Genomic DNA, 14,084 nt, shown 5'->3' on the forward strand with positions numbered 1-14,084 from the left:
CGTTACCTTGGAATTAACTTAACCAGAGACGTAAAGGACCTATATCCTAGAAACTATAGATCACTTTTGAAAGATATTGAGGAAGACATAAAAAGATGGAAAAATATTCCATGCTCATGGATTGGAAGAATTAACATAGTTAAAATGTCCATACTACCCAGAGCAATCTACACTTTCAATGCTATCCCGATCAAAATACCGAGGACATTTTTCAAAGAACTGGAACAAATAGTCCTTAAATTTGTATGGAACCAGAAAAGGCCCCGAATCTCCAAGGAACTGTTGAAAAGGAAAAACAAAGCTGGGGGCATCACAATGCCGGATTTCGAGCTGTACTACAAAGCTGTGATCACAAAGACAGCATGGTACTGGCACAAAAACAGACACATCGACCAATGGAACAGAATAGAGAACCCAGAAATGGACCCTCGGCTCTTTGGGCAACTAATCTTTGATAAAGCAGGAAAAAACATCCGGTGGAAAAAAGACAGTCTCTTCAATAAATGGTGCTGGGAAAATTGGACAGCTACATGCAAAAGAATGAAACTTGACCACTCTCTCACACCATACACAAAAATAAACTCCAAATGGATGAAAGACCTCAATGTGAGACAGGAATCCATCAAAATTCTAGAGGAGAACATAGGCAACAACTTCTATGACATCGGCCAGAGCAACCTTTTTCACGACACATCTCCAAAGGCAAGAGAAATAAAAGATAAAATGAACTTATGGGACTTTATCAGGATAAAGAGCTTCTGCACAGCCAAGGAAACAGTCAAAAAAACTAAGAGACAGCCCACGGAATGGGAGAATATATTTGCAAAGGACACCACAGATAAAGGACTGGTATCCAAGATCTACAAAGAACTTCTCAAACTCAATACACGAGAAACAAATAAACAAATCATAAAATGGGCAGAAGATATGAACAGACACTTTTCCAATGAAGACATACAAATGGCTAACAGACACATGAAAAAATGTTCAAAATCATTAGCCATCAGGGAAATTCAAATCAAAACCACACTGAGATACCACCTTACGCCAGTTAGAATGGCAAAGATAGACAAGGCAAGAAACAACAATTGTTGGAGAGGATGTGGAGAAAGGGGATCCCTCCTACATTGTTGGTGGGAATGCAAGTTGGTACAGCCACTCTGGAAAACAGTGTGGAGGTCCCTTAAAAAGTTAAAAATTGAACTACCCTATGACCCAGCCATTGCACTACTGGGTGTTTACCCCAAAGATACAGACGTAGTAAAGAGAAGGGCCATATGCACCCCAATGTTCATAGCTGCATTGTCCACAATAGCCAAATCATGGAAGGAGCCGAGATGCCCTTCAACAGATGACTGGATTAAGAAGCTGTGGTCCATATATACAATGGAATATTACTCAGCTATCAGAAAGAACGAATTCTCAACATTTGCTGCAACATGGACAGCACTGGAGGAGATAATGCTAAGTGAAATAAGTCAAGCAGAGAAAGACAATTATCATATGATTTCTCTCATCTATGGAACATAAGAACTAGGAAGATCAGTAGTGGAAGAAAGGGATAAAAAAAGGGGGGTAATCAGAAGGGGGAATGAAGCATGAGAGACTATGGACTCTGAGAAACAAGCTGAGGGCCTCAGAGGGGAGGGGGATGGGGAATGGGATAGACTGGTGATGGGTAGTAAGGAGGGCACGTATTGCACGGTGCACTGGGTGTTATACGCAACTAATGAAGCATCGAACTTTACATCGGAATCCGGGGATGTACTGTATGGTGACTAATAATATAATAAAAAAAACATTAAAATAAAAAAAAAAAGACGTAGATTTCTGGGCACCTGGGTGATTCAGTTGGTTAAATGTCTGCCTTCAGCTCAGGTCATGATCTCAGAGTCCTGCGATTGAGCCCTGCATCGGGCTCCCTGCTCAGTGGGGAGTCTGCTTCTGCCTCTCCCTCTGCCCCTCTGCTCTGCTTGTGCTCTCTCTATCTTGCTCTCTCTCTCTGTCAAATAAATAAATAAAAATCTGTTTAAAAATTTTTAAAAAGTAGATTTCTCCTCAGTCTCATTCATGCCTTACTCCTCCATGGAAGAAATGGATAAAACAGAGGAAGACTGGACTAGGCAAGAAAAGACTGTATTTCTACAGGCAATACAAAGATTACTGATGGCTTCGGGGATTACGCCGAGGGACAAGTGTGGTAAGCACAACAGGAAGTGGATGAGAGCAGAGGGAGGACAGGAGAGAAGTAGAAACTAGGGTGATTGATGTCTCTTGGCATGAGGACCCAGTGGGACAAGTGATGCCTCTGTGCCCTTTTCTTCCCTGTAGCCAGAGGGCATTCAATGCTAAGTTTAATCTTACAGGCTTCATAAAATATGTTGTTTTCAGGGATGAAGTTGTACCACTCATCAATAAAACATACAGTCTGAATTGCTTTCCAAGCAGTGGGAGGAACGTAAGCTGCCTGCCCTATGTATTTTTGAAATTTGCAAAATACCTGGATAGATTAGTCCAGTTAGGGCCACAAGGAAAGTGAAGAGGTCTTAAAGAAACTTCACATGGCTTTCAGCTTCTTTATGCAAAGGTTGGGACAAGTGAATTAAGAAGCTAAGGATAAAGGACATTAAATGGCATTCTCTATGTCATCCATGTTATTAATAAATAGTTAATTGATGTGTTTATGTGTGGGCACAGCATTCATCCAAGGGCAGCTACATGCATATCAATGCAAAGAAAAGTGATGCTGCTATCAATACCTGGGTGTTCAAGAAGAATGAAATAATTCTTATGAGAAGTAAGAGAGATCAGTTCAATTTTCCAACAAGATAGTTGCCAATTATAGAACGTAGAACACACAAGACCCTGGGTAAAATCTCTTATGAACCATCCAGTGAGTTAGTGCCTTTAACTAAGATACACAAACAGGGCCAAGAAGTATGCACACCGCATATTCAAATAAATTACTTGAAAATGAAGTATTATCTTTTTTTTTTTTAGGTTTTTTCTCCCATGACAGGGAAAACTATTGGTATGAAATGATCAGATCATCAAATTTGTGGGTTTTTATATATCCATTTTAACTCTGAAAGTTCATATAAAGATACTAATATAGCATTTTAATTTATTAAAATTCTAACTATTTTATTCAGAAGCATGCACAAAAGACATAATTTTATTCCTTAAGTTTCAATTATATCATATACATTTTTGAAGTTATTGAAACTTAAGGAAGTATTATCTTTAATGCTACTTGTCCAATATTTCACAATTTAATCCACCATTCAAAGAAAAATAGTAGTTTTAGATTTTGTTATTTTTTTAAAGACTTATTTATTTGAGAGAAAGTGAGACAGAGAGAGAGAACACGTGGGGGGTGAGGGACAAAAGGAAAGAGAGAGAGTCTCTCAAGCAGACTCCCCGATGAGCACAGAGCCCGAAGCAGGGCTCCATCTCACAACCCTGAGATCACAACCTCAGCCAAAACCAAGAGGCCAATGCTGAACTGACTGAGCCACCCAAGCACCCCAGATTTTCTTATTTTTATTAACATATGTCATTACAGATGTAATTGTTGTGATTACAGATGACATCACAATCTGTCAAATTCATATCGGCCAAGCCCTAAAATAACCCAGACTCCAAGAAATCTTTTTTAACAGGCAATGGCCAATTCTAAGTACAGTGTTCAGTGTAACCCTCAGCACCCAGCCAGCCCCTGGCACACGGAAGATGCTCAGTACAGAGCTCTCCCAGGAAGGAATGAATGAATGGAGAGTTCCACTCTAAATAACACATTTGAATTACTGTACTGATTTTCCGAGACAGAGATTTTGGCAACTGTTCTTTCAACGTGGTTTGTAAAAATAGAAGACATATTTCCACTACCATTAAGACTGATTTATTTCTGTACTCATAAATTCTTTTTAAGTGACATGGAAGATTGTATTTACTACCCCGGAGCCACAGCGGGTTGCCTGCCCCTTTGGTGTGGTGATCAGACTTAACTGTAGCGGGTCAGAACTTACGATGCCCTTCCTTCACCACCAGGTTACGTTCTTACGTGTCTGTCTTCTTCTTTTCATCTTCCAAGGCTCTTAATGTGAGCTGCAGCCTGTCTGTGAGGATTTCCAGTTCTTGGGTCAGTTTGTATTCCTCTCTGAATTGTTCTCCCAAAAGAACGAGATCGCGTGTGGCATCGTGCAGAGGGATGTCACTCAGATACAGACCTCTCCTTGTCAGATCGTCCAGATTCATCACACTGTTATACAGGCAAATGAGGCAAATGAGTGCCAACGTGTCTACATGATAATCCCCTGCCCGATGACTGTCGAGCATAATGTTGTCATGTCCTACCATTCAATTTCTCCTACCCATTCAACAGGTCCAGCTAAAGACAAGAAAATGTGGCGAGTCACATGAAGACTATAACTTCATTCTCTTATAGATTTAAAAATCTGTCAAAGAGCAGTGAACTTGACATACGTTTTGCCAAATCACACTTTTTGATGCCATTGGCCTAAATTGAAAGATAAGGTAGAAACCTGTCCTGTGTGACCTGATCAGTTGTTTAACACAAGGCTGTTATGTACAGCTATCACATTTTTCCCCTCATGATAAAAAGATGAAGAAAAAGTTCTTTTTAGCCTCTGAAACAGGGATAATAGTGCTTCTTTTGGGAAACCAGTTCATTTTTGCCTTACGGGTTCTGACTTTTGTAACTGGTTACTTTTCCCTTTTAGACGCAATGATTAAAAGTTTGTAATCAGATTCAAGACCTGATGTATTTTATGTATTTATGACTTTTTGACCTGTATTTTCTGTGCTACTCTTCCTTCCGGCTCTAGTTTCTTCTACTACTCTTGTTTTCTTTGAAAATTTTTCTCATTTTTGAAACATTGTTTAATCTTGTTAGATTTTATGCATCTCCGTAACCTAAGTTATTTTACCTAAGTTATTTTTAGAATACCATACTAATATTTATTGATTCAGCAATGATCTCTTGACTGCTTTTTAAAGCTTTATTTTTTTTGGCTAAAATGTCTTAAATGTTTTTGGCTTGAATTCTTTAAATACAAAGTAGTTACTTCTGGGCATTCACAATAAGAATTTCTTTAAAATGACAAAAGTTTTGACTTTACTGAAGAATTTTAGATTGATAAAATGTCTCCGTCTTATACATTCTTAGCAGTAATGTCCACAAATCAAAGCAAAAATTAGCATGTTGATATAGAAAAATAAAATGATCAAAGAGTTTACTAATGAACCACACGGTCTCTTTAGATTTTGTTAGAATGCATATGTATGTTAAGGGTCACTCTCCGAGCAGACCCATCTGAAAAGAGGACAGATCATCTTCCAAATGGTATACAAGACCTGCCCATGAGCAGAGAAACAAAAGATTATAAGTTTAAAATGAAAATGGCTGAAAATGCTCCTATTGAGTTAGAAAACAATCAAATTATGCCTCATTTTTCTAAAAATTTACTTATTATTTTAATGAACTATTAACATTTTTTTTTCTAAAGTTAAACTAATCATCTTGAAATTATTTACTTTACAAGTAAAACTGCTTTTAGGTGATCTCATTTAATGTGAGTACAAACCTTTCTATACACATGGACAAGTACCATAGGACAAACTGTGAATGTGTCACTATGTGACCAATTTCTGCATAAGGTAATTACCAAAAAGACTCCAAACTGTCTGCTTCTGTTTCCAAAGAGAACTTTATTTCCATGAATAGAAATTGTCCCTCCTGAAAAGCTGTCATTCTACTAAAGTGCAACTTGAAAAGAGGCAGAAGAAACACTTATTTCAGAAATTTTAAGGCAACATCTTTAAATGAAAGGTGGTCATGGTGGACTTAAAATTTTTAGCCAATAGCTCACCAAAAGATGCTTTATTGAGTGTGTTACTAAATAATGTGTGTAGCTTTCAGTTATATGAAGTTATAAATACACAAAATATCACCTAACAAGTTCCAGTTACCTTTTGCTATTTTTCTAAGTAAATTTAGATATATTTTCTTATTCTGAGTGCCCATGCATCTTTTAGTAAAATGGTTTGTCAAATTGGAAAAACAGCATCCTACGGTTTTACTTCCCTCTGATGTTTATTATAAATAACATAATTTACATAAATTTCAGTGTAATAATATATTTTGAATAGTGAATCCTGATTAAGGTCGCTATATATTTTTGATATAAAATAGTTCAAATCCAGAAAAAATTTTAAAAAGTTATTTCTCAGTGCCAAACATACCCATGTATTCATGTCATCATATTAGGTGCTCCACAGAATTGCTTTTCTATGTGACACCTCTCTGGAACGTATAAAACTATAGAATTAGCTACCTGCAGATTAGATTTTTCCATGATCTAATGGCATAAACACTCAGCAGACTGATTAAGACATGACAAATAAAAAAGAATATATGCTGTCTTCTGAGCTTATTCCAAATGTTAAATGAAATTATCCTTGTTATAGAGAGGTATAAGGGTTGTAATATCTAATTACAATTAGAACATGTAGACATGATTAAGTAAAATGTTATTGAATTTCTTTTAGCTAAAGATGGGTACTTATATCCATTATAATTAATCTAAAAAATGATTACCTTGGTGAACACAGAAAAAGTATGCTATCTGCTTCAGGTAAGTAGATCATTTGACCCTTGAGACGTAAGCAGCTGATCTCAGTCCCAGTCAGTTCATCCTCACATTCTAATTTCTCTACATCCAACAATCCTTCCTTGAAAAGGCAAGACATAACCATTAACTAGTACTTTTCTCCCTACCAAACAATTCAGCAAAAAAGGACATGCATGCTTCATTTCCCACCAAACCACAAGGGCGAATAAATGCACCAAGTCGATGAAAATGGGCATTTCACCGAAATGGTACCAGGTACTAAGCAAAGTGGCTACCTGGCAAACCGACACTGCAGAAAAGCGAATTGACTAGCTCCTTTGAACCCAGAAAGACAACAGCGGTACTACTGTTGGCATATTTGTTTAAAGCTTCCATGAATCGTATTTCTGATTTTCTAGTATGTCTACAACACATAATACTAAGTTCTAGCAAAGAATAAACCAAGCATCTCCACTCCCCACGCCTGCATTCACAGAACAACTGGGAGTGGTTCCAAATACATAAGGTATGTGTGGGTAAGGCCTTTGCGAGGGACAAGATGGGTACTCTACGACCCTTTTGCTGTACCAATCTGAAGAACGGAAACTATGAGATCTGGGTGCTACCTAAATAATCAACTGCATGAATATGTTACGACTCTTATTTTCCCACAAAAATGCCATGAAGAATAATAGACAAATAAAGGAAAAATTAAATTAGGGCTTTGGTTGAAGTTTAAAAACATTTTCTTTATCAGTTTTGAATTCTAAAATAGCACATGGTAGCTTTAGGGGGTAAAAAATGTTTGTTTTATTACGTGAGACTGAGCTGTACCGATGAGAGAGTCTCAAAATTTATTTTTGTTAATTCTGATCAGTTGATAAGAGTTCCACTGGCCCTCAGGCAAACCAAAAATCGGTAATATTGCCTTTGAAATAGGACTCCCTCTGAAGTTTTGGTTGGGATCTGTCTATACCTTCTTCATATCATAGGATGGTAGAGTAGCTAACTTTCTCTCAGGGCCACTTCTAATTTGTAACATCCCTTACTCACTCACATTGAAAGAAATAATATCTTGATTACCTTGCTTCTCAATACGAAAACTGTATTGATGTGTGAAAGGATCCCATGGAAACTAATGTCAATATGAGGACGAACGAGAGAGAAGACAGACAACAGGCTGCAGTTCCCAGGCTGGAGCTATGATGCAGATGAAAAGAAAAGAACATGTGATTCAAGCTGAAATAATTCTTTTGATTTGAGATAGATTAAGCCAGTTCAGTAAGACTTAAAAATAAAAAACCATAATCAATTGGTAGGGGAATTGCCTCAACTATGGACTCCTCTCTTGACCTATGTCACTCAGCAATCAAATGGGCACCATATTGTTACATGAACGTGAAACCTAATATGGCTTCAGAGTACTCCTATTCAAATATAAGCTAATGTAAGTAAGGGAAGCATTTTCAAAGAAGAAAGAATAGAAATCTATCTTTAAAAAATGTAGTATGAGGTATCAAATGCCTGTGGCTTAAGACAAAATTTAAATAGCAAAACCATCAGCAAACACTCATAGTTTATTAAGAGATGGTTAATAATAATAATAGGTAACAGTTAATAATTGCTTAGACATTGGACCAAATGTTCTTTATGCACTCTGTCAACTCATATTGTAATGAAGGGAAAATAGGCAGAGAATGGTGAGGTAATGCGCTCACACTCATACAGTGAGAGAGAGGCTGGGCCAGCAAGAGAGCCTGCTCTATACACTACCCTGCTTCTGGATGTACAGGTCGACAACAGATCCCATCCAGGCTAATCCTCAACTTAAAAGCCTCTAATATAAGTGGGAAGTATCTCTAAACGTGTTAGGTACAACTTCAAAAGTTAGGTGAGAGAAAAAAGTAGAAAGGATTTTTCAAATGGGTCTGAATAATACAAGTCAAATGTAGACTTTTGTTATCATTGCAATTGTTGTCCTTTGATGCTTTGTCTGCTCAACCCCATGAGAATCTACCATTTTTCTCTTTGGTGTTTGTAAAATTCCCTCCCTTTCCCTGAAAATATCAATGATTGACTTTGAAAGCTATTTTCAGTCAGCATATATTTACTCAATGAATGATTAAATGAAAGATGCTTGTTACCAGAAAATCACCCATTTTCTCATTAAAAGAAAAAGAATTCCATATGATTTTTCCACTGTCCCTGTAAGTGACTAAAACAGAAAACTAAGTAAATAAGTAGCTCTCCTAGAGAAAGTTGCAGTATGCTCAACTATACTTCACTCACATTGGAAAACTTTATACGATATATGATGTGCTGCACATTACACGATATACAGTCAATGTGTTAAATGAATAAATGGCCATGTGTAACAATGGCGTCTTCATGGCCTTTTGTCTCAGGCCTCAAGGAAGCGTAAGGTCATTTTACCTGGGGAAGCACTCTGTATATGGCATTGCCACACTGAGTAACCACTAGGTCCCGGTCAAATATTATGTGAAAAGGAAAAGCTTTGCAGAAGGTATATGGGCTGATGCGTGATTCCTGGGTACCATTTTCTTCAAATCTATCAAGATCTTCATAAAAGTCTTCTTCTTTTGATTCTTTTTCTTCAATTAAAAATTGAGTATGATCACATTCTTCATTTCTTTGTTGAATAACCTGGATTTCAAAGGGGGAGATGGTGTTGATTGTCTGCATTTCAGTTTGGTTAAAATACCTAAATACCAAGAAGCTGGTTATGAGAATTGCATTTAGAGGATTAATTAGAAAATAGGAATCTATGCAAATACTATGCATGCCTTAAATAGGAAACTATTTCTGGACATTGTCTTGTGCAATGAGAAGACTGAATCATTATTTACAATAAAATTGCAAATCTGGTATTGGTCCTTTAGTAGCCCAGACAGCCTCTTGGGTAGAATTAGGAGAAAAGCACTCCCTTGTCCTGTAGGCTCAGCTCACTCAGCCAGGTACACCTGTTCAGTGAACGACCTACAAACCATACAAAGTGGCTCTATTTAATATTACAAAAAATGATATTCACAGAAGGAAATGAAATAATAGCAATACATATTTTAAAATACATGCAATGTCATGTGGCCCAGTTAGTTAAGCACCCAACTCTTAATTTTGGCTCAAGTCATGATCTCCGGGTCATGAAATCAAGCCCATGTTGGGCTCTGAACTCATTGAGGAGTCTGCTTGAGATTCACTCTCACCCTCTGCCCCTCCCCCTGCTCCCACTAAATAAATAAATAAATAATAAAATCTTTTAAAAAAATACAGCCAATGTCATTTTTATCCATCAGCTGGCAATTATATAAAATACCAAATTGGGTAAGACACAGAAAAAGAGTCATCTCAAATACCACTAGTGGGAAGGGATCTTAATTTAACTTTCTGAAGGGTGGATCGATAATATACAAGCAATCCCAAAAAAGTTCTATATTCTCTGATTTAATTACAAATCTAGGAACTCATTCTAAGGAAGCAATCGTAATAGCGAGTAAACCTCTATAATTTAAAGAAACTACATTTCTAAAATATTTGGGATGCCTGGGTGGCTCAGTCGGTTAAGTGTCTGCCTTCAACTCAGGTCATGATCCCAGGGTCCTGGGATGGAGCCCCGCATCGGGCTCCCTGCTCAGGGGGGAGCCTGCTTCTCCCTCTGCCTGCCACTCCCCCTGCTTGTGTGCTCTCTCGCTCTCTCTGACAAATGGATAAATAAAATCTTTAAAAATAAATAAATAAATGATAAAAAAATAAAATAGAATTCATAGGCAAATACATGATTAAGGAATAGAGATTTTTTTTTCTTTTGAGTTTAAGAAACTACAAACAACACATCCTCTTCGAAAGGGAAATACTATATCTCAACTGCAGCCAGCTCCAAATAGGAAGTAGTTGGGGCAACAGTTGTTCAGTTATAGCTAAATGAAGGCAGAATGTTGCTCTTTTTCACTTTCTTTCTTCAGGATTTCGTTGCAGCACACTCAGACTGCAGAACGAATCACAGCGAACATGGACGCTGTTGTATACATTCTTTCAAACACAGTTTCCTGACTACTCTCAGTGTCATACTTGTCTACTGCACTGGCTAAATATTAGTATTCTAATTTATGATTTCAACATGCTGCCCCATTAAGGTTGATTTCTCTAAAGTTTCATAAACAAAATAAAATTCTATCTTAAAATTCAAGCCTAATTTTGATGTTCTGCTCTGATTCCATTTTAGCTGCTGGAACTGAATGATATGCAACCTAAATTTACTAATTAATCCCTCAATTCTGCTCTTTTGCTTTGATTAAATTGTTGAAATGAACTGCTCACTGATCATATTTTTAACCTCTCCTTGGTATATTACTTCTTGACATGGTATAATAATCCTTAAGTCGTTAAATTGTCGAGTAGCTCCGGACCTGTTAAGCTTACAGATTCAATGTAAGACTACTTCGGGAAATTAAAACAGTGCCTTTGACAAAAATTAAACATACAAAACATAACTAAAAATGAAAATATTTCAGGATTCTGTGCTGGAGTACTTGAATTAATAAAGGCCACAAGGCAACCTAAATACCGTATAAAGTAAGCCATGTAATTAGGTAAACGCTTGAATTTTATAGAGTGCGCTAATGGCTGTCAACCTTCCATGACAATAACCATAACAACTGCAGGAACCAAGTGTGCCCTAATTTGTGTTTCTTTCCTGAAGTTTCTGTGTGCTTGTCTCCTGCTCGTCTTGCCTAAACAAAAGACAAAACCAAGAGTAGATAGACATAGTGTGCGTAAAGCCCCTGATGAAGGCTCACTTAGTATAGATGAAGTGTTAGTTTGGTGTTGGGATCAAAGATAAGAAATGAAAGGCTTCTAATATTTTGACTAAGTTCCAGTGAGATTCCTGATCATGGATAGGTTTTGGTTCTTTGCCCAAGGTTTTAACTTCACTTTTATATGTCTCTGGATTTGATAATGTCAAGTTACATAGAGTCCCACTCTCTGGTTGTAGAAACACTAAGGCTGCACCTGGGAATCACCAACAAGGGGCCCCATGAAGTGTCGACACCAACTCCTGAAAGAAAGAAAACCACAAAGCCTAACCTGACAGTACTAGATGAACTATATGGGACACTTTTTCAATATCATCAATTTAAATGCTATAATTTTTATTTGGTAGGATACTGTACTTAATGTTTGGGCTTCACGTATGTGCTAGAACTTAACACTGACATCTAGGAAATAGCCATAAAGGAAAAAAGCTGAAATAAATAGTATATCCCTCTCCCTAACTTTCTCAAACTTAGGGCAACTGAAAAGTGGCTCTAGAGGCTGAATATGCTGAGCCCACAAAAAGTAGTTGACTAGGAGAGACCATGCGGGTCAGAAAGTCAAACGACGGTCTCTTTATTGCACAGCGCCAAGAGTGTGTAATATCAACAGCAACACACCTTTTAAAGTATAAGACCCGGCTTCTTCCACCTCGTAATCGAATTCTTTTTTTAAAGAAAGAACAAAACTTTTAGATCACAAAATGAGAGATTCCAACTATATTTCAGGGACAGACAAAAAAAAATCTACAAAGAAATAGTGAACAGCAAAACAATATCTAATGTTATATTCTCTTAGAATTGGACTACCCACATGATGGGTTTTCTGTACGCTGAAGGCTACAGCTTAGCCAGTCACAGATCCTTCTGCTACCCAGCTGGTGTGTGCTCACAGGAGATGCAAACTAACTTTCATGTGGCCTTAAGCAATGTATAATTGGAAAGAGATATCTGCTGCCACGAGGAAAAAATATCCTGTAAAATGACTCTCAAGGCCAAATATAGACTATTGCTGGTGCAGCACCGTTACGGCTCAAGTATACCTCCGATGAGGTCCACTGGCAGTGATAACTAAAGGTAAATTCATGGAGTATCACGTTTAATATTCTGTACGTCAGATGCAATCAGAAGAGTCTCCGTCACTGACCATTACCTTCATGTCTATTTCGGTGCCATGTATCTGTTGAGCTACTGTTTTGATGATTCCAATGACAATATCCTGAAGTCCTTCTCTCTCTGAGTAGTAGTGCAGGATGAGTCCTTTGCCCTTCTCCGCGTCGGTGCACCTGAAGGAAGGCGCGCGCATACCTGGGTAGATAGTAGCCAGGTGGTCGTGCAGGGCATCAAGGTTCTGCAACAAAGAGGAAATGGGATGAATAAATGATGTCTCCACAGCGGCAGCTGACACTGAGAAAGCAAGGTAAGGAAACAGGGCTCGAATCTGAGGTTAGTTGGCAGAATGAGTGAGGCAACGTTCACACAGCACAACCTTGCCCTGTGCCCCGAGACAACTGTAAGGTAGGAGCCATAGAGAACTTAAAGCTAAGTAGCATGATTAAAACAACAGTCTGAGGCTATTACCAGTTAATACACTTTAAAGAAGGATAAATAAGTGGTATGTAAGAAGAATGACCGAAGCAAGAAAAACAGTTATGGGCTAAAGCAAAGATATGCATATTTACAGGAGTTTGGGGAAGTTGTGTATGTGTGTTATGATACACAATACGGATGCCCAAAGTGATCACATATTACCGTCTCTTTACACTACAATCCTAAAAAGTATTAATGCAAAAATTGTATCCGTGATAAGAATATGAAACATATTATTTTGAGAGGTAATATTTTAGAGTTAAAAACATAAGGTAGCAGGATTGTTTCATATTCATTAGTAACCCCCAGTCAAGACACCGGTCACAGCTGACTTGTGAACTAATTATCTTTTGGAATGGAATCTTGGAAAAATAATACTGTAACCAAGAAATATGTTCTGTACTTGTAGCTCTGCTGTAAACATAGAACATACCAAACTGCCCAGAATCCTGTATTACTCACTGATACACAAAACGTATTTATATAAAGATCACCAGGAGAAATGGTGCAAACTATGTTTTATTTGGTCCAACATGGTCTTTCAAATAACAGTTCACACTGTGTTAGCGTGTGTGTGTTACGCATATGTGGTAGGATACACACAGTACAGCATGGTATGAGAATTAAGAGTGAGGTAGCTTTAGAATTAAGTAGACTTTGATTTAAAACATGACATTGTCCTCAGCCCTACCTATAATAGCAGGGAACTGAACTGTCAACACCTGAATGAGCAAGGAAACAATTATCCCGTAGACACTATATAAAGGAACATAGTCCTGCTGGCACCTTCATTATAGTCTAGTGAAACCTTAATGGACTTTGACCTAAAAAATACAGAGTAAATTTGTGTTGTTTTAGGCACTTACATTTGTGGTAATTTGTTGCGGTAGCAATAAAAACTAATGAATAAACAAATGGTTATCTATCAGTAACTGGTCATTATTACTGAAAACAAATGGGTAAAATAAAATAGTTTCAGAATCTCATGAACATAAAAGAATGCATCAAGAAATAAGGTGCTGGAGAGAGGCCA

The 14,084-nt window shown here is 37.5% G+C and overlaps 1 protein-coding gene across 4 annotated transcripts in view; it reads right to left on the reverse strand.

Annotated features, from left to right (window-relative positions):
* Window positions 1-14,084, reverse strand: part of GUCY1B1 (guanylate cyclase 1 soluble subunit beta 1) — a 53,722-nt gene that overhangs the window by 11,216 nt on the left and 28,422 nt on the right. For all 4 annotated transcript variants that reach the window (XM_019804964.2, XM_019804963.2, XM_034661477.1 and 1 more), the window contains 5 exons: window positions 12,615-12,812; window positions 9,066-9,296; window positions 7,716-7,832; window positions 6,620-6,753; window positions 4,064-4,261 (listed from right to left, as the gene is read on the reverse strand). In XM_019804964.2, the coding sequence (XP_019660523.1) occupies window positions 4,064-4,261; window positions 6,620-6,753; window positions 7,716-7,832; window positions 9,066-9,296; window positions 12,615-12,812 (878 nt within the window). The remainder of the gene's footprint in view (window positions 1-4,063; window positions 4,262-6,619; window positions 6,754-7,715; window positions 7,833-9,065; window positions 9,297-12,614; window positions 12,813-14,084) is intronic.

The sequence above is a fragment of the Ailuropoda melanoleuca genome, chromosome 5, assembly GCF_002007445.2.
Source record: "Ailuropoda melanoleuca isolate Jingjing chromosome 5, ASM200744v2, whole genome shotgun sequence".
Taxonomy (NCBI): Eukaryota; Metazoa; Chordata; class Mammalia; order Carnivora; family Ursidae; genus Ailuropoda; species Ailuropoda melanoleuca.